This window comes from Vicugna pacos, chromosome 21, assembly GCF_048564905.1.
Source record: "Vicugna pacos chromosome 21, VicPac4, whole genome shotgun sequence".
Taxonomy (NCBI): Eukaryota; Metazoa; Chordata; class Mammalia; order Artiodactyla; family Camelidae; genus Vicugna; species Vicugna pacos.
The window spans coordinates 16,369,590-16,386,846 of NC_133007.1; the positions used below are offsets into that span (position 1 = coordinate 16,369,590).

Here is a 17,257-nt window from a genome sequence, read left to right on the forward strand (position 1 = left end):
ATACACATGTACACACCCAAGGGCTTCTGTTTAACTATGATGAGTTAAGACACACAGAGTTATCTAATAATATTTAAGTAATTAAACAGAATGAAAATAGTCTTCCACAAGCAAAACATTTAAAAGTGAACATTCCTTCCTAATTTCATCTCTTTTTAAAATACTAAGAACTGAAAAATATCAGTTAACTCATCTAATCTATACACAAAAACTACCTTACTAATTTCAATCAAATAATTAAAATTGTAAAAAAGTTATGCATTTGGAAATAATTCTTGTAATTAGTAGAGCCCTTTAAAGAGAAAAGTTACATATTTTTCAGCTAAAATATGTAAAAAGTTACATATTTTTACGTTAGAATTATCATTTACTTTTTTTTTAAGCTGAAAAATATTTAAATAATCTTCAATATATTCTTGAATTTTATCTGAAGCAGTGGTCATACATAAAAAGTAGAAATAGTGTAACATGAAATTCTGTAGAGACTGAGTGCCTACTACGTATGAGGCACTGTTTTAGGCTCTGGGGATAAATAAAACATTGAACAAAATAGTCTCTACTCATGTGGAGTTTATATTCTGAGAGGAAAATGGGTATCAGTGAATACAAACACACACATATGTAATACACATATATGCGTTCTTATGTGTCAAGTGGGGATAACTGCTACGAAGTAAACTGGGCAGGGTAAGGTAAGGGTGATGGAGATAGTGAGGGGGTTGTTCTATGTATGGTCATTAGGGAAGGCTTCACCTCGTAAGATGATTTTTGAACAAAGACTTCAAGGATGTGAGGGAGTAATCCACATGGATATCTCAAGGAAGAGTGTTCCTGGTGGAGGAAAGAGCAAGTACAAGTGCTCAGAGGGGGAGGTGTACCTGGATGTGGGATACATATTACAGATAACGGCAGAAGAATTTGCTAATGGTTTGGATGTGGAGTGATTCCAAAGGTTTTGGTGTAGATAACAGGAAAAATGGAGCTGCCATTGATCACAACGGGGAAGAACGGAGAAAGAGCAAGGAGTACTACAGGGAAGAAAAGAACTAAAAGGTATCCAAGTGAAGAAACTGAGTAGCGACCAGTCAACTGTAACAGCCTAAAATTCACCAGTAAATCTGGGTATCACTGGCGACGTTACTTTAAGCCAGCTAGAGAGTGATAATAAATAAGTCTAAGAACTGAACTCTGGAATACTACAGTGTTTAAGAGAAGGAGGAATAGGAAGAAGAAGGTCAAGCCAATGAGGAGGCCGGAGAACTGAGTGAGCCGAGTTCTGCAGGCTCAGTGGTGAACGTGTGTCAAGAAGAATAAAGCAAGCAGTTGTGTTAAATGCTGCTGATACGATGAAAAAGATACTGGCCGAGAACTAATCACAAGGAAGACCTTGACAAGAGTCGTTTCAGCAAAATCACAGGGGCCAAAACCTGACTGAAACAGGTTCAAGAGAAAGGAGAGGTAATGAAGTAGAGGGACAAAGTATATATACTTTTCCCAGAAGTCTTGCTAATAATGGGGAACAGAGAAATCAGATGATTTATTGGTAGGAGAGTAAAGAGTCCTAAGAGGCCTGTTTGTTTTAGTTTGGGAGATAACACCTATGCTCGTATGCTGATGGACAATGTTTAAGTGGAAGGAGGAAGAAAGATGATGCTTGAAAAGAAGTGGGCAAATCCAAGCATGATGTCCCTGTGTAGACCATCAGTAACAGTGGATAAGAGGAGGAATTGCTTTTGGATAGGTGCATACAAATTTCATCCACTATAATCAAAGGGGAGGCAGAGAGATTTGATGGTCGTAGATTCAATGGAGGGATCACATGGAATTTCTCTGTGACACTGACAGCAAATTGCACAAACTACACTGACAGCAAATTGCACAAACTACCAAAGAACTTACAGAACCTCTTTTACACAGGTTACAAGGGTGCAAAATTTGGTTCATTGTTTCAGAATCAATCATGCAAGAGATAATAACGTCTTGACACCACGGCCTCTACTTATTAAGAATTTTATTCAATTGGTAGTTAAGATTTAATAATCCAAGTATCAAAGTCTCTCATTGCTAGTTCCTCCTAGAAAATTCTCTTGTACCAAGCAGTACAGTGTTCACTAACAAATAAACTGCGATGTTCAATAGCACTGTGCCTCCTTCTTAGGTTTATGGGTATACCATATTCATTGTCAGGACAGCAGTAACACTTTTAGCAATATAAAGCATTATTATGCAGCCATAAAGTTTGTCATTTTACACTTCAAAGCAAATTACCACAAAGAGAGCGATTACAGATATGTCAAGTTTTGCTAAGAAAATTTTTAAAAAATAACAAAAATACACTCAACTTCATTGTCATTCCAAACCCTCTCTTGTGCTGCCCAATGTTTATGTGGGTATGAGTCTCCATCCGAGACCCACCAGGTGATGCAGCAGGCTCTAAGTACAAGCAGTGATGCCCTATGACTTTGAAAATCATGATTTAGTTACGATAATGTCATGAACTAATTTAACACTTCCTTCCACTGCCTTTTAAAGAAGAATTTGTTTGCTTACTTATAAGGCTGGTTGTATGTGGCTTTTCCCCATGAAGTTAAAAAAAAAATTGAGGATAGGGAAAGAAGTCATCACACGTCTATTGGGAAAGGCAAATACTGAATTAAAAATTCCCACCAGACATACCAGACTAAACAAACACTTCTAGCAGTTTGAAATATTAAAGGCAGGTAAGATACATACACATTACATCCTTTAAAAATGTATAAACAAGCATATATAATTTATAATATGAATAAATGCTTAGAGAATTCGTTTCTGTCAACATTAGCCAAAATGGAAGGTGAATACAATGAATGTCTTTGGGTTAAATTTTTTAAAACAATAACAAAAAAATCTTCAACAGTGAGTCAAGAACTGCTAACTTCTTGGGAAGCTTGTAATTTCATCTCTTCAAACAACTACTAACCCTATTCTTGTTTTCCTCCGAAAGAATCCAGGCTAGTCTCCAAAATGACTTATTCCCAGTGTTATAAAAAAACCATAAACTGCAGTTGACCCAACAAAGGTCCACTTGCTTCTAACATCAAGTCCTGCCTCTCCTCCAAAACACAGGGTCTTCTGTCTTGGACACGGGGTTATTTTTATGTCTAATTTGGTGGTACTTTATCTGCTTGCTATCCACTGTCCCCCACTCCCAACTGTCCTCCATTCTCAACTCACTCCTTTGCCCAAGGGAATCACTGTGTATTTTCTTCTCCTAGAAATGGTCACTCCTTTACTGGCTTCCAAGTTCTTCTTATCTCTTCTTTAGTTTCCCCAAAGTGGTTATTAACCTAATACTTCCAGTTGTTTCTAATCTATAAATGGCCTATACCTCATCTGACTAGACCCTGATCCCCTTTATATTATGCAACAGAGTTCTTACTTCCCCAGGAATTACACAGAGCTCAGTACAGCTAGAAAGACTCTGAATAGACCTAAATAAACGTGTAAATCTGAGCAGACATAGTAATTCGTAAATAAGCAGGAATCCACACATAAGCCATATGATATACTAACGTAAAAAACTTCAGTTCTCATGGTCTGAGTGGTCATTAATTAGAAACACATGGATTCTTAAGGTGACTTACTTCTCAAGGTAAGCACCCCCCAAAACTGAATTCTGTATGTACTGATATCCCCATCCAATCCAAAGAAACCACCTTCTCTAATCATATACTTTTATTTAGATTACAATAAAACCAAAGGAGGTAATAAAACTATAACACACTGGAATGACTCCATCATTTAACACTCTCTCATTGTAAGAAGCTCCTAACCGTGGGAAAAAAATATAAACACATGAAATGAAGACATTTCCAGGCTTAGTTTGAGAAGCAACTAAAAGTGATGTCTGATAGGCACTACTGAGAAAGAAAAAATGTTTTATAGTTACTTTGAAATGCTTTGTACAAATAAAATTATGAAGATTTCATTTTTAACCTATATAGTTTCAGCTCATAGTCATACTTCTCTGGTTTTTAAATAGATATCTCATAATGATATTTTCAAAAGCACTGCCTTTTGTCAAGAAAAGACCATGTATAATATAAGAATCAAAATGTCTAATTAGATTCTGATTTATGTATATAGAAATGGTTTCAAATGGCGTGACTATGCGAATTAGAACAAAATTCAAGAATACAAAGGGTGAAGAAGTCAAAATTTTGAAAAAAGATCTACCAGCTGACCTCAAATTCCACTTGAGTATATTTACCTTCCTAATCAAATACAAAACCCAGAGCCAACTCTGCGGCTCCCTCTAGACACAATATTCTTCAGGTATGCATTTCATATATTCACCTCACTACCACTCCATTTTAATTTTTTTCCTACCCATATTTCTGCTTATCCTGATTTCATCATTTATCAGAATGATTTTTTTAAAAGTGTTTCTGTAAGTTACCTTAAAATATTTCTACAACAAAGTAAGAAAAAGCATCTATTCAGTCTTATGTGGCTGGGACAGCCAAGGGCAAACAATGGATCCAAAGCCGATAAATAACTGGATATCCATTCACAGCATCTTCCCTAAATAATGTCAAACTTGGGGAGCCTACTGGAAACATCTAGAATAAATGAAGTGGGAATGAAATTATAAAGACCATAATATAGCTAAATATACTCTACATAGCTTATGCTAGCTTAAAGATAGTAATTTTAACAGTATCTTTAACGAGTGACTTCTGTTGGGAGGGAAAAGAGGCTTACATAGAACAAGACAGATAAAGTCTGTATGAGAGCACATTCTAATAAGAGAAAATAAGGCATAAGTGAATCAATAAAAAATAAACAAAATAATTACACATTTTAATAACTGCTTTTCAGGAAGTAAACAGGGCTATAAAAAAAAGAGAATAAAATTTTAGGGAGGGTAGGAAAGAAAGATAAATGTAGCCAGGGTAGTTATAAAAGACCTCCCTTGGGTAACATTTGAGCTGAGAACCAACAAAAAGGAGAAACCAGGGGAAGAGCTTCTCAGGCACAGAGAACAGCACAAAGGTTCAGCATTAGAAAGACAGAGGCGGAAGAAAACCTGGCACATTCAAGGAACTGAAAGGAAACCAGTACAGCCGGAGCATAATGACCTGAGAACTGAGAAAATGGTATGAAATGAGGCTAGAGAGGTAGGCAAAAGCCAGGCCATTTGGTTCTTTCAGGTCCACAGTTAGGAGTTTGAGGTTTTTTCTTTTGTAGTTATATTTCAAAACGCAACTAGAAGTCTTTGAGGAGTTTTTAGACAGCAAAGTTATATAATCTGATTTCACATTTTAAAATACGCATCCTGGCTGCTGCATGGAGAATAAATTGTAAGGGAGCAGCAGTAAGTGGAGATCAACTAGTGGACAATAATTATGTGAGATGGAAAGAAGTAGAACATATTTAGATACAGAAGCAACAGGACTTGCTGATAGACTGGACGTGAGACATGAAGAAAAGCAAGGAATCAATAACTGACAGGTTGTTAAAATTAGGAAACGGGCAGTAATTATAATTTACTGAGATATAAAATGACTAGGATAAAAGAGATTAGTGAGATGGGAAGGGTGGGAGGATAGATTAAGTTTGTTTGGACGCCTTAAACTTAAGATATCCACAAATAACCAAAAAGAAGTGTCATAAGCAGTTGGACACAGGAGTCTGTAACTCAGGGTCGAAGATCAGATTGTTGACACACATTTGGGAATCACCAACTTAGAGGAGATAGTAAATGATATGGGAATTGATGTAATTACCCAAGGAGGTAGAGAAGAGAGCATGGATTAAGGGGTTCTACTAAAACATTCAGAAGTAAATGGGATAAGAAACATCAACAATGGCTACTGGAAACTAGTCACAGTCAGTAATGAGAGTAAGCAGGCAAAAGCAGTGTCATGAATGCCAAGAAAGGAAAGTATTTCAAGAAAAAAATGACAGACTATGTTAAATGCAATCAGGTTAAAAATATCTATAAGATACCAACAGAGAAGTATACTTTAAATCTGGCAAAATGGAAGTCACTGGAAACTTGACAAAAAGTTCTGGTAGAAAGGAAGTTGAAAGGCAGATTTGAGTTGGTTGATAAATAAGTGGAAGATGTTAAGAAAATGGAGATGTTATACGTAAGCAACTCTTTTGAAGACTCTGACTATAAAAGGAGCAAAGACATAACTCCAGAGAGGAATGTGGAACAGTTTAGAGAAAATTTTTTTAAGATAGAAGATAATAATAGAGCATGTCTGAGGTAGAAAGGAAAAATTTAGTAGAAAAGGTAATAATAAAGATGCAACAGAAGGAGTAAAGTCCTTGAGAAGTTGGAAAGAGATGGGAACTACACTAGCTAGCCTTTTTTAGCAGACACATTTCTTCCCAAAATGTGACTGCTTCTGTCACAATGTGACAAAAGTAGGAAAGTAAATGCTTTATTTCCCCCACTGTGAATAAAAGAAGGTTAACGGCTAGGAGCAGGATGAAGGTAAAGGGTGGTGCTAAAAATTTGAGAGACATGAAGGTATGTAAAAGATATTTTGTCTAGTTGAGCAACAGTGCTGAAAGATTGCTCTAAGACAACATGTTAAGCACCCAATGAAATCCGCGGTCTTTAATTTCTTCACTATCATTCAGTGACTCAGTTGCAGACTACGAAAAGGCAAATAATGAGGTTCAATTAGAGATGAAATTTTGCCAGGAAAGTCTTCACATCTTGTCCCTCTCCTTCACCCTAGCAAAAGTCACAGAGGAAGTGCAAAGGAAATGAAGGAAAGACACACACATTTACATAAAGAGGTATCCACCGCAAGGCAAGAAGCATACTTTGTCATTTTCTCTCTCTCTCTATGCAAGGCCATAATAGAAACCATGGCTCTAAGATGGCACTCCCACCTACATGGACAATTCCTACTACCCACAAACCCATCTGGACGTAGAAGCGAATAAAAGACTGGGGAGAAAAACCAAAACTAAACTAAACAAAAAAGCATTAAGTCCTTACTGTTAAAATGCTAAACTCTGGGATAATAAAAGGCCTGTTTCTATTGTCAAGACAATTACAGACATAATCTTTAGATGTTACATCTGACATCAAATCATTTTCTCAATAGCAATACTATCTTGTTAACACAGAACTATTCCCATTTTCCATAGTTTACTTAACCAAGATTCTTTTTATAATTCTTTCCTTACTTTGAAAAATTGATAGGCAAAAGTGCCAAGTAATGTTCAAACAATATTGCATGATCATCACAAATAGTTTTTTTTCTATTTCAATGATTCCATGACTATAGTGTTTAATACTTACATCAAATATTAAAAAGGATTTAGTAACTTGAAATGTAGTATTAAAATGTGTTCAGTATCTATAACAAAAAGGAAAAATGAAACTCCAAACTAAGTATACTCAGAAATGTGTTTAAGAAACAACTGGAACAAGTTAAGAGTCAGTGGAATGTGAACATCAGCTAGGGAATCTTCTTACTAAGTTGTGATCAAACTTACAATTGACCAAAATCTTTAAGACTACTTCCAAGAATGTTACCACTTTAAAAATTCTTTTTTTTTTTTTACCAATTTTACCTGCTTTGAAAAGCAAACTTTTAACCAATTCTGTCCCTATATCCCAAACTCCTCAAAATATTTCTTCCCATTCATTGAAATGCTAACTATGTCAACCAGAGTGTAGAAAACCTAATTTTATAGTTCATCTTTAGCTTATTATTATAGGTAAACTGTACACAAGTATTAACAATCACATAATTGACTCTGGCTTCTATTCCCATAGAAACTGAAAATGAATTATCAAAAATGGGATATTCTGATAAAAAGAGTGCTTAATTTAAAACACCCCGTATTTGGTGATCTGGCATCTGATTTCAGAGAAGCCAGAATAAAGTGACAGCTCGGCCGTTAAGCTGTTAGGAATTTTTTTATAGGCTTTAGCTTAGGCCTGCCAGCTGTATCTTTAGTTGCTAATATTTTTGATTATATATTGAGTAAAATACTTTCTTAGAAAAACCCAAAGAAAAATATGAATAAACATCTTACTGGTTATTATAATTACATATATACAGTTAAAATGCCAAGTAAACTACAGACATAACCACCAAAAATTACTGATGTAATTCTAGTACATTCCATAGTTGAGGGCGGGGGCGGGTTTGAATATACGGAGTTATTATAGTGAGAAGAAAATAGTATTTTAACAGAATTTAGGAGTTGAATGTTTTTCACTAACATCAAATACCAAAAAGACAAGGTTTTATTAGAACTATTCTTTTTCATTAAATATAAGAGAAATAATTCTTTTGGTAAATTTTATATATTGTTACAAGAGACCACATAAAATGCACCACACAGAATGTATTAGAAGTATTTCTTGATTTGAGGAAAAATAGTCAAAAATACAGATACTATGGAACTAATCATAATCAGGGCTATATTTTCACTATCACTTTAATACAGACTCACAACCAAGTAAGTCTAAGAAAGGTATTTTGGTCTGTAATGGTCTATAAAAAAATAATTGTTAAGTGCATTAAACTATGTCAAAACACTACCTACAGTTTTTAAAGAATTGTCTTCTGTAAACTGAAGATTTCTGCTATTTGTTAAAATTCATGCAAGTTAGGCACACTTGAATTTTGTCTTTAAGTTACACATTCACATATGGCACGTCATTCTGATCACTTATTCCAGCAGGAACAAGTTGATGTGATTTAGTATCTTTCAAAATAGCCCATAAAGAAGTTTTCTATCAGAAATCATCAGACGAACCATAGCCTATTTAAAGAGTGACATCCTCACCAGACTGATGATGTGTTTGGTGTCCAGATGCCTCACCAGACTGCTTGTGTTCACTGTCTGGAGAAGATAGCAAAGAAGTGGAATGAGGGCTATCTGTAGAAGATGATGCTGAATGAACCTGAGCTGAAGTCGCAGAGGATGTAGAAGGTTGAAGAAACTGTTCAGCTGGAGTATCTACTTCCATAGCAGCTTCGCCCACTTCCAAATCATTGCTTGATGGGACAGTAGGAAGAGTTGAAACATCGGACTGACTCGTTCCACCTTCAAAAAAACACATGTTGATGCAAATTCAAAAACTAAATGCTTTCCAGAACCAACTACTCTAAAGAGATATGTTCAAGAAATACATGTGCACTTGAGTGTACACATGTACACACACATATATATACACAGAGAGAAACAGGTAATTTCAGGATATCAAAAGCACCCACTGGTGGTTTGGTCCACTTGCCCAAAGAGGCTAATTAATAGGGGTAAAATCTATCTACAGCACATTCTTATTAAAATAATAAATCTTTCAAGCAAAATGCTCAGTGTGGTAGCTTGACTTTGATAAAGCTAAGTAACAGCTTGTGAGAGGCCTATAAATAATATTTAGTCCCTTAAGTTGGAAGACAGTGATTCTGATTAAACAGCTAGATAATAGGATAATGGATTTATTTTGATATATTTCTATTCTATAACATAATGTCCCTGGTAAAATATTTAACAAAAATTTTACGACAAGAGTAAAGCTACAAATAGGTCAGAATAGGATTTAGTTACTGATTCCCATTTCATTAGCATTAATGTTTTAACCACTAAACTAACATGATCCAGTCATGATTTTATTTTTTATTTTTTTGATTTTTTAAATGTATTTATTTATTTAATTGAAGTATAATTAATTTGCAATGTTGTGTTAGTTTCAGGTGTATAACAAAATGACTCCACTATATGTATACATACATATTTTCTTCTTCAGATGCTTTTTCATTATAAGTTATTACAAGCTATTGAATATAGTTCCTTGTGCTGTATAGTAAGTCCTTGTTGTTTATCTATTTTATATATACTAATGTGCGTATGTTAATCCCAGACTCCTAATTTATCCCTCCCCACACCCCTTTCCCCTTTGGTAACCATAGTTTTTTTTCTATGTCTGTAAGTCTACTTCTGGTTTGTAAATAGGTTCATTTGTATCATTTCTTTAGATTCTACATATAAGTGATATCAATATGATATTTGTCTTTCTCTCTGACTCAACTTAATATGACCATTTAGGTCCATCCATGTTGCTGCAAATAGCTTTATTTCACAGTCATGATTTTAAAAGGCTTGAATTAGTCTACTATGTGTGATACCAGGCCTTATGCTATCGGCAAAAGTATTAAGAATATTTAATAAGCATTAAAAATTTTTCCCTGATTTTGCTTCAAATCTAGATTTCATTAAAACAAAGACAGAATGAACTAACCAAGTTCATGTCTTGCAAGATGCAACTATCGCAGAATATAAAACTTTTTCTTTTAATCATCTTGATTTAAATATTTCTTAGTTTAAATTTAAGCACAAATTTGATAACTCTTCTGCAAATACACAGTCCAAGAATTTTTTTTTAAGTTTACAGTAAGAACTTAATAAGAACCATTTATGGATGAAGTTCAACAGAATTTTTCATTTTAGGATATAAAACATTTAGGAGTTAATTTTTATACTCCTCATTTTTGACAGAGATAAGTAACTTGCCAATGACCAGCAAACTGGAAAGTAGTGAAACAAAATATGAAAACAGGCCAGCTAACACCAGAAACAGGAATTAATAAATATTGCATATAAGTAAACAAAAGGAGAAACTATTCAATTATACACAACTTACTTATCTACAGAGTTTCATCCATTTCCATTCACAGAGTACAGACAGAAAGAACTTACAACAGGGATTATCAGACTTGCTTTTTTTGAGAAAAGCAAAAAATGAAGGCAAGGTCTAGTGGAAATCTGAAGGAACAAATTATGCCAAATACCCTTCGTCCTCTACTATTTCACACAATACAGTAAGAACCTTGTGATTACTGAAGATATAAAACATGGCATACATTAGTTGATATAAATAAAACTGACTTCAGTAAAGAGTTTTTGCCATCTTTCTGATGGCTTTAATAAGAAAGACTACCTCTGGGTCGAGATCTTCCTCTTCCTCTATTGCTTTGTGCAACTTCGCTTGCTTCTTCAAACCACCTGGATAACATGTCAGACATCCTCTGCATCAATGACACATTGGGACTCTGCTCTCCTATGAAAACACGTTTTATCGGTGAATTTAGTAATAAATCAGGATCTTTCATTAATGCACAAACCTAGATTTGAAGGCCTTTAAAATGAAAGCAATTTTAAAAAATCAAATCGCCTAAATAAATTATAAGAATGTGTATATATATATATATATCTACTAGAGCTATCATCACGTTTTATAATTTATGTTTATATGAATGACTCTCCATCTGTATTTTGAGTTCCTCAAGAACATCTCCTACATCTTTGCCAATTCTTAGGTACTTCCACAATCCCACTCTGAGCCCAACTCACACCTTTAGTTCCAAGAGTACGTGGCTAGGAAAGGCTCATGAATTCTAAGCTGAAGAGGTTAAAAGTTTGCCCTCCAACTTAAATTTCCTTAACCTGACAGTTTGCCCTCTTACTTAAATTTCCCTAAACTGAATTTATTTTCATCATTATTTACTGCAAATTCCATATATTTGAAATTAACTGAAATCAGAAAGTGTTTTATCTCTTCCCTCCCCTCTTTTTTTCCTTTAAATATGAGATTTTTCTTAAGAGCATTTTCAAATTAAGTATTACATCAAACTGTAACTGTGACAACTGTCTTCTACAATCATATAATTTAAAATGGAAATAATTTGCTCTTGAATTTTTTGTGAAAACAGAATTTATTGTGTACTTTATTGCCTTTATAGAATATAACTTTATATTTTAAACTATAATGTCAAATAATTCCAAGAATAATATATTAGGAAATATACTTTTGACCCTAAAAGATTTCAGAAATCATTAGAATAAGATTTTGGCTATAGACTCAATTATTAAAATCACACAGATTAATTCTATTTTAAATGTGCCATCTTAAAGCTACCAAGGTAGTCGTTTCTTATGCTTGTCACAGGTATCTGACAGGGGAAAAAAAAATTTATGTGCTCTTATAAAACTCTCAGGTTGGAAACTGAGAGTTTTCATTTCTCTTTAAATCAAATACAAAAGCAAAAATTAAGAAGTTTGATAACACCCAATGTTTTATGTGGCGATGAACATTATACTTTCAGTAGGAATGCAAAGTAGTGCATTTCTTTGGAGGGTAATAAGATAACTATCAAAATTAAAAGACTTTTATCCAGAGACCCAGACATTCCACATAGAGGAATTTATCCTAAGGAACACCTGCACAGTATGCTAAGATATATAGGTATAAAGACATTTGTTGCAGCACCACTTAATAATAGTGAAAAAAAAGGAAACAAGTTAAAATATTAATTTTTAAATTTCGTATTTTTTAAAAGCTGACCAAAGGACAATTACCATCTCGTTCTCGTTCACTCTCAGGCCTTGCTCGGGGTCCAGTGTCTGACCAGTCACCACGAAGTCTCAAACGCTTAACTGGAGGCTGTCGTAACTAACAGATGAGGAGAGAACGCACTTGCTCAATTCTTAAAGCACACTGTAAGCCCAACAGATTCTTTCCATCTTCTTACTTTCCTTATTGAGATGCGAAATCACAACGTGAAAGACAGCCATAAACATCCATTGATACTGGCAGCCTATACTTCTTACCTTCCATCTGAAGGGTCTGAATGCAGCTTTGAAATCCTGTATATGTGACTTCTAATCCCACCTGTACCACTTTCCAATTGACACGAGGAAAGTTATCTAACCACATTGAGCCTCGATTTTCTATTATGATGATAATACAGTCTATGTAAAGTACTGACATACCTAACTAGCAACAGGAGTTATCATTATTTTATGACTATTGACAATTTACTCTCCAGTTCTCCCCCAACATCTATTCCAACCCCACATTACTCACCTCAGCGTCTCTACTCTACTCTGTTGCCCTTATTCTCAGCTGGTAACGTTTCCTCTTACCTTAGAGAAAATAAAGTTGGTTCTACAGAAATGACATCAATTTATTCAGCAGCATTCTACAAACTTATCTATATCTAATCTATAACTTCTTAATTTCTTCCAACCTTTCTCAGAGGATGTATCATTTAAGCCTAACCTCCATCTGCGCTCTTTATTTCATTCTCTCAACTCCTCAAGCATGTTGCTTCAACAATTATTCTCTCTTTCCCATACCTACCTTCATGTCTTCTCTCCTGGTTTTTCCTCATAAATTCTGAATATCCTATCATTTTTAATAAACAAAACACCTCAGCTTCATACTTCAAATTACACTCTTTTCTCATGCCTTCTGAAGCTTTACTGTCAAGTTTCTTTTAAAAAGTCTGCATTCTTTCTATCTTTATGTACCACTCCTCCCTCAGTTCACTGACATCAATCTAATGTTTCCCACTGAACTCATCATTCTCATCACTGTCACCAGTGAATGATCACTTGCTAAGTTCACTGATCAATGATAAAATGATCAACAATGTCCGACTCAAACGGCACCTTTCAGAGCTTATTTTATTTCAAGTCTGTGGCATCTGACTCAGTCATTCCCTTTAACTTTTAAATTTTTAACATCTTTTTATTGAGATATAATTCACATAACATTTATCCTTTTAAAGTATACAAATCAGTGTGTATATTCACAAAGCTGGGCAACTGCTGGTGTCACACCAATCCAGAACATTTTCATTACCTTATAGAGAAACCCTCTACCTATCAGCAATCACTCCCCACTTCCCCCTCTACTCCCCTCCCGACAACCACTAGTCTATTTTCTGTCTCTAGGGATATGCTTATTCTGGACACCTCATACAAACACAATAATGCACAGTATGTGGCCTTTTTGTCTGGTTGCTTTCACTTAGCATAATAATTTCAAGGTTCATCCACACTGCAGTATATATCAGTATTTCATTTCCTTTATGGCTCAATAATACTTCATTTGTTGGATACAAACATTTTGTTTATTCACTCACCAGTTAATGAACACTGAAGTGTTCTCAGTTTTTGCTATTGTGGCTAACACTGCTGTGAACATATGTGCAAATTTTTAATAAAGGCATATGTTTTCAGTTTTCTTGGGTATATATCTACAAGTGGAATTGCTGAATCATATGATAACTCTGTGTTTCACTTTTGAGGAACTGCCAAACTATTTTTCAAAGCATTCACACCATTTTATGCCAACCAATGTATGAGGGCTCCAATTTCACCACATTTTCATCAACACTTGTCTTGACTTTTTTATTTTAGCCAACCTAGTAAGTGTGAAGTGGTACCTCACTATGGTTTTGATCAGCATTTCCCTGATGACTGGTGATGCTGAGCATCTCTTTATGTGCTTACTGGCCATTTCTTCTTTGTAGAAATGTCTATTCAAATCCTTCACCAACGTTTAAATTAGTATATTTGTCTTTTTATTGTTGAACTGGAACTGTTCTTCATATATTCTGGATACTAGATTCTAAATCATAAATCAGATATAAGATTTGCAAACATTTTCTCTCATTCTGTGGGTCACTCCCTTTTATTTTTTTAACATGACATTCATTGATTTTTTTTTTTCTTTCCTCCTCACAATTAAGCAGGTTTTGTTAGAAACTTGGTGACAGCTTCGCTGCAAATTTTCTATTTTCTCCTGGAAATCATACCAAGCAACAGGGAGAATGGGGAAAAAACCTTTACATCCTCAGCAAAGGAAACATGGAAAAAAAAAAAACCACACAAGTTATATATTATGTGTAAGTACGGCTAAGAGCAACTGAGAGTAACAAAATCTACAGAGGTCACAAGTGTGACAGGGAATAATCACAAGATTAGAGGATGCCTAATGCGGAAGCTGTTCAAAATCTCGGACAAATAGTCATTTCCAAAAAGAGAGGGCTGCACTCTATATATAAACTTTATTTAGAATAACAAACTAGAGCCCATGTTCCAGGGTTACGAGAGAGAAATTTTTATATTATACAAATAAGAACTTATGTTATAACTTCAGCAACTACTTTTGGAACAAGATCTTCAAGTTAAAACAGCCCCAAGTTTGACTTTCTGAGATCTGCAAAATAATTAGTCCAGAATCTTGAAAATGGTACAGTATTCACTCAGTCAGTCAATAAACATTTTTTTTAGCACCTGTGTCAGGCACTACCCTAGGTACTGGGAAAAGATCAATGGACAAAACATACAAAAATCCTGGCGTCACAATGTTTACAGAATAAGTAAAAAAGTAAAATATACAAAGAAAATGGTGTTACAGAAAAAATTAAGTAGGAAAGGGAGATAGGTAGTACCAGAGAATAAAGGGTTACAATTTTAAATTAGGTGGTGAGGTAGGGCCTCACAGAGACGGTGACATGGGCAAAGCCCTGTAAGAGACGAAGGGAAAGAAATCTAGATGTGGGGGGAGGCCACTTCAGGCCGAGTAAATGCCAAGCCATAAGGTAGAAGCACGCTCAGCCTGCTGAGTAAGTAAGTAGATGTGGTGGCTAGAGCAGAACAAACAAAGGAAAGAGCAGTAGAAGTAGTAAGAACCAGATGAACAAAGATCCTGAAGTCACTGTGAGGACCTCAGTTTTGTTCTGAGTGAGGTGGGGAGCCACTTGGAGTGTGGATCAGAGCAATGGCATGATATGACTTATGTTTTAAAGGATGACTTTGGCTACTGTGTAGCTAAAGGACTGGAGGGGGCGGATGTGAAAGCAGGGGGACTGGTTAGAAAGCTACGGTAATAATCTAGGAAGAGAGATGCTGCTGCCTTGGATCAGGGTAGTAGCGGCAGGGTAGGAAGAAGCAATAGAGATTTTGGATACAGGTTTCCCCTGCGATCTGAGAGCAGAGCATTCCTATGGAATCTTTCATAAGCTGAAATGGAGTAAAGCAAAGAAGCAATTACCTTAGGCCACATCTTGCTAATGGATGCACAAACAAATCAAGATAAAGCACAGATGTTCACAGACACAATTCAAAGCTATGATGCCTGGATGCTGAGATGCAGAGTGTAGTTCCCGGGAAAGGAGCTTGGCGGTGCCACTTGCTGCTCAGTGTGCGCGCTACAAAACAAACGCTGAATGCTATTTTCGCTTTTAACATTTTTTTTCTGTAAAAGCGAAAATCCTCTTTGGATTTCTTTCAGTAAGCAAAAGCGGGTATTAATATAAGTCTTTAGTAAAAGCAAAGTAGTACAGAAGCAAACTTTCAAAAAGCAGGGGATACCTGAATAACCTTCAGGGACAAATTATGGGGACCAGGAGAAAATTAAAGATTGGATTCAACAAAGAAGCCCAATAATGGGGTGGGTAGGTGTGAAAAATGTCAGAAAGATATGAGAGAAAAAGGAAAAGAAAAGACAATAAAAAGAAAAAAGGAATATAAAAATAAAGGCAAATGAGAAGTGGAAGAATTGAAAAAGACAAAAGAATATACTAAATAAAGGAAAAAGTAAAAAAGAAATTGTTAGAGGACATAGGAAATAAAAAAAGGCCCCCTACAAATTAAGAAAATATAAATATATTATGAAAACAAGAAAAAAGCAAATATCCAACTTTTATTCATAGTTTAAAATGCTGCTCAAGTGTTTCTTACGTTCCCAATTAAAAACAATTATTCCTTCCTTTGATCTACTTATATAGAACATAATTCTTACACACAATTCTATGATTTTAAGTTTCACATATTTATTTATATCTCTACTTTCACTAAACTGTAATCTCCTGAGTGAGAGGTCATGTCTTCGTCACAGTCATCCTTGAATTTCTAAAGTTTAGTATAACATATAGTATAGTGCACAGCAGGCACCCAACAACTATGTGGTGAGTTGAGATGAGTTTGTCTGAACATTACTGTCAAGGATTTAGCATAAAATACTGAACAAAAAGATAGTGGGATTAAGAAGAAAGATTATTAATTTCTTCAGATATATAGACCTATGAATTGTTGGGTTTCTTACAAAACACAAAATTTATTTTTATAATTTCAATCCATTTTCAGAATTACTCTTCTTAACTTAGTTAATTCAACAAAGAATACTGAGAAAAACATGTTCAGGAAAAAACCAACTGTTCATGACTCAGCCTCATTCACTCTGATTACATAAACATCTTTTGGCTAAGTGTTCTATGGTATAAAAGATAGTTGGCCCACTTAAAATGTTTCTGCATTTCCAACTCTTTCATTATGTAATAGTCACAAAGTTTGACTGTAACTTTACTGAAGCACATTATCAAGAGGAAATTACATAGCAGCAACAAAATGACAGTGCAGATTTCATATTTTCAATCAG

At 34.9% G+C, this 17,257-nt stretch overlaps 1 protein-coding gene across 5 annotated transcripts in view; it reads right to left on the bottom strand.

Annotated features, from left to right (window-relative positions):
• Window positions 1-17,257, bottom strand: part of DCAF6 (DDB1 and CUL4 associated factor 6) — a 118,250-nt gene that overhangs the window by 53,415 nt on the left and 47,578 nt on the right. For all 5 annotated transcript variants that reach the window (XM_031688731.2, XM_031688728.2, XM_031688730.2 and 2 more), the window contains exons 8-10: window positions 12,385-12,478; window positions 10,967-11,086; window positions 8,812-9,072 (exon numbers count right to left, since the gene is read on the bottom strand). In XM_031688731.2, the coding sequence (XP_031544591.1) occupies window positions 8,812-9,072; window positions 10,967-11,086; window positions 12,385-12,478 (475 nt within the window). The remainder of the gene's footprint in view (window positions 1-8,811; window positions 9,073-10,966; window positions 11,087-12,384; window positions 12,479-17,257) is intronic.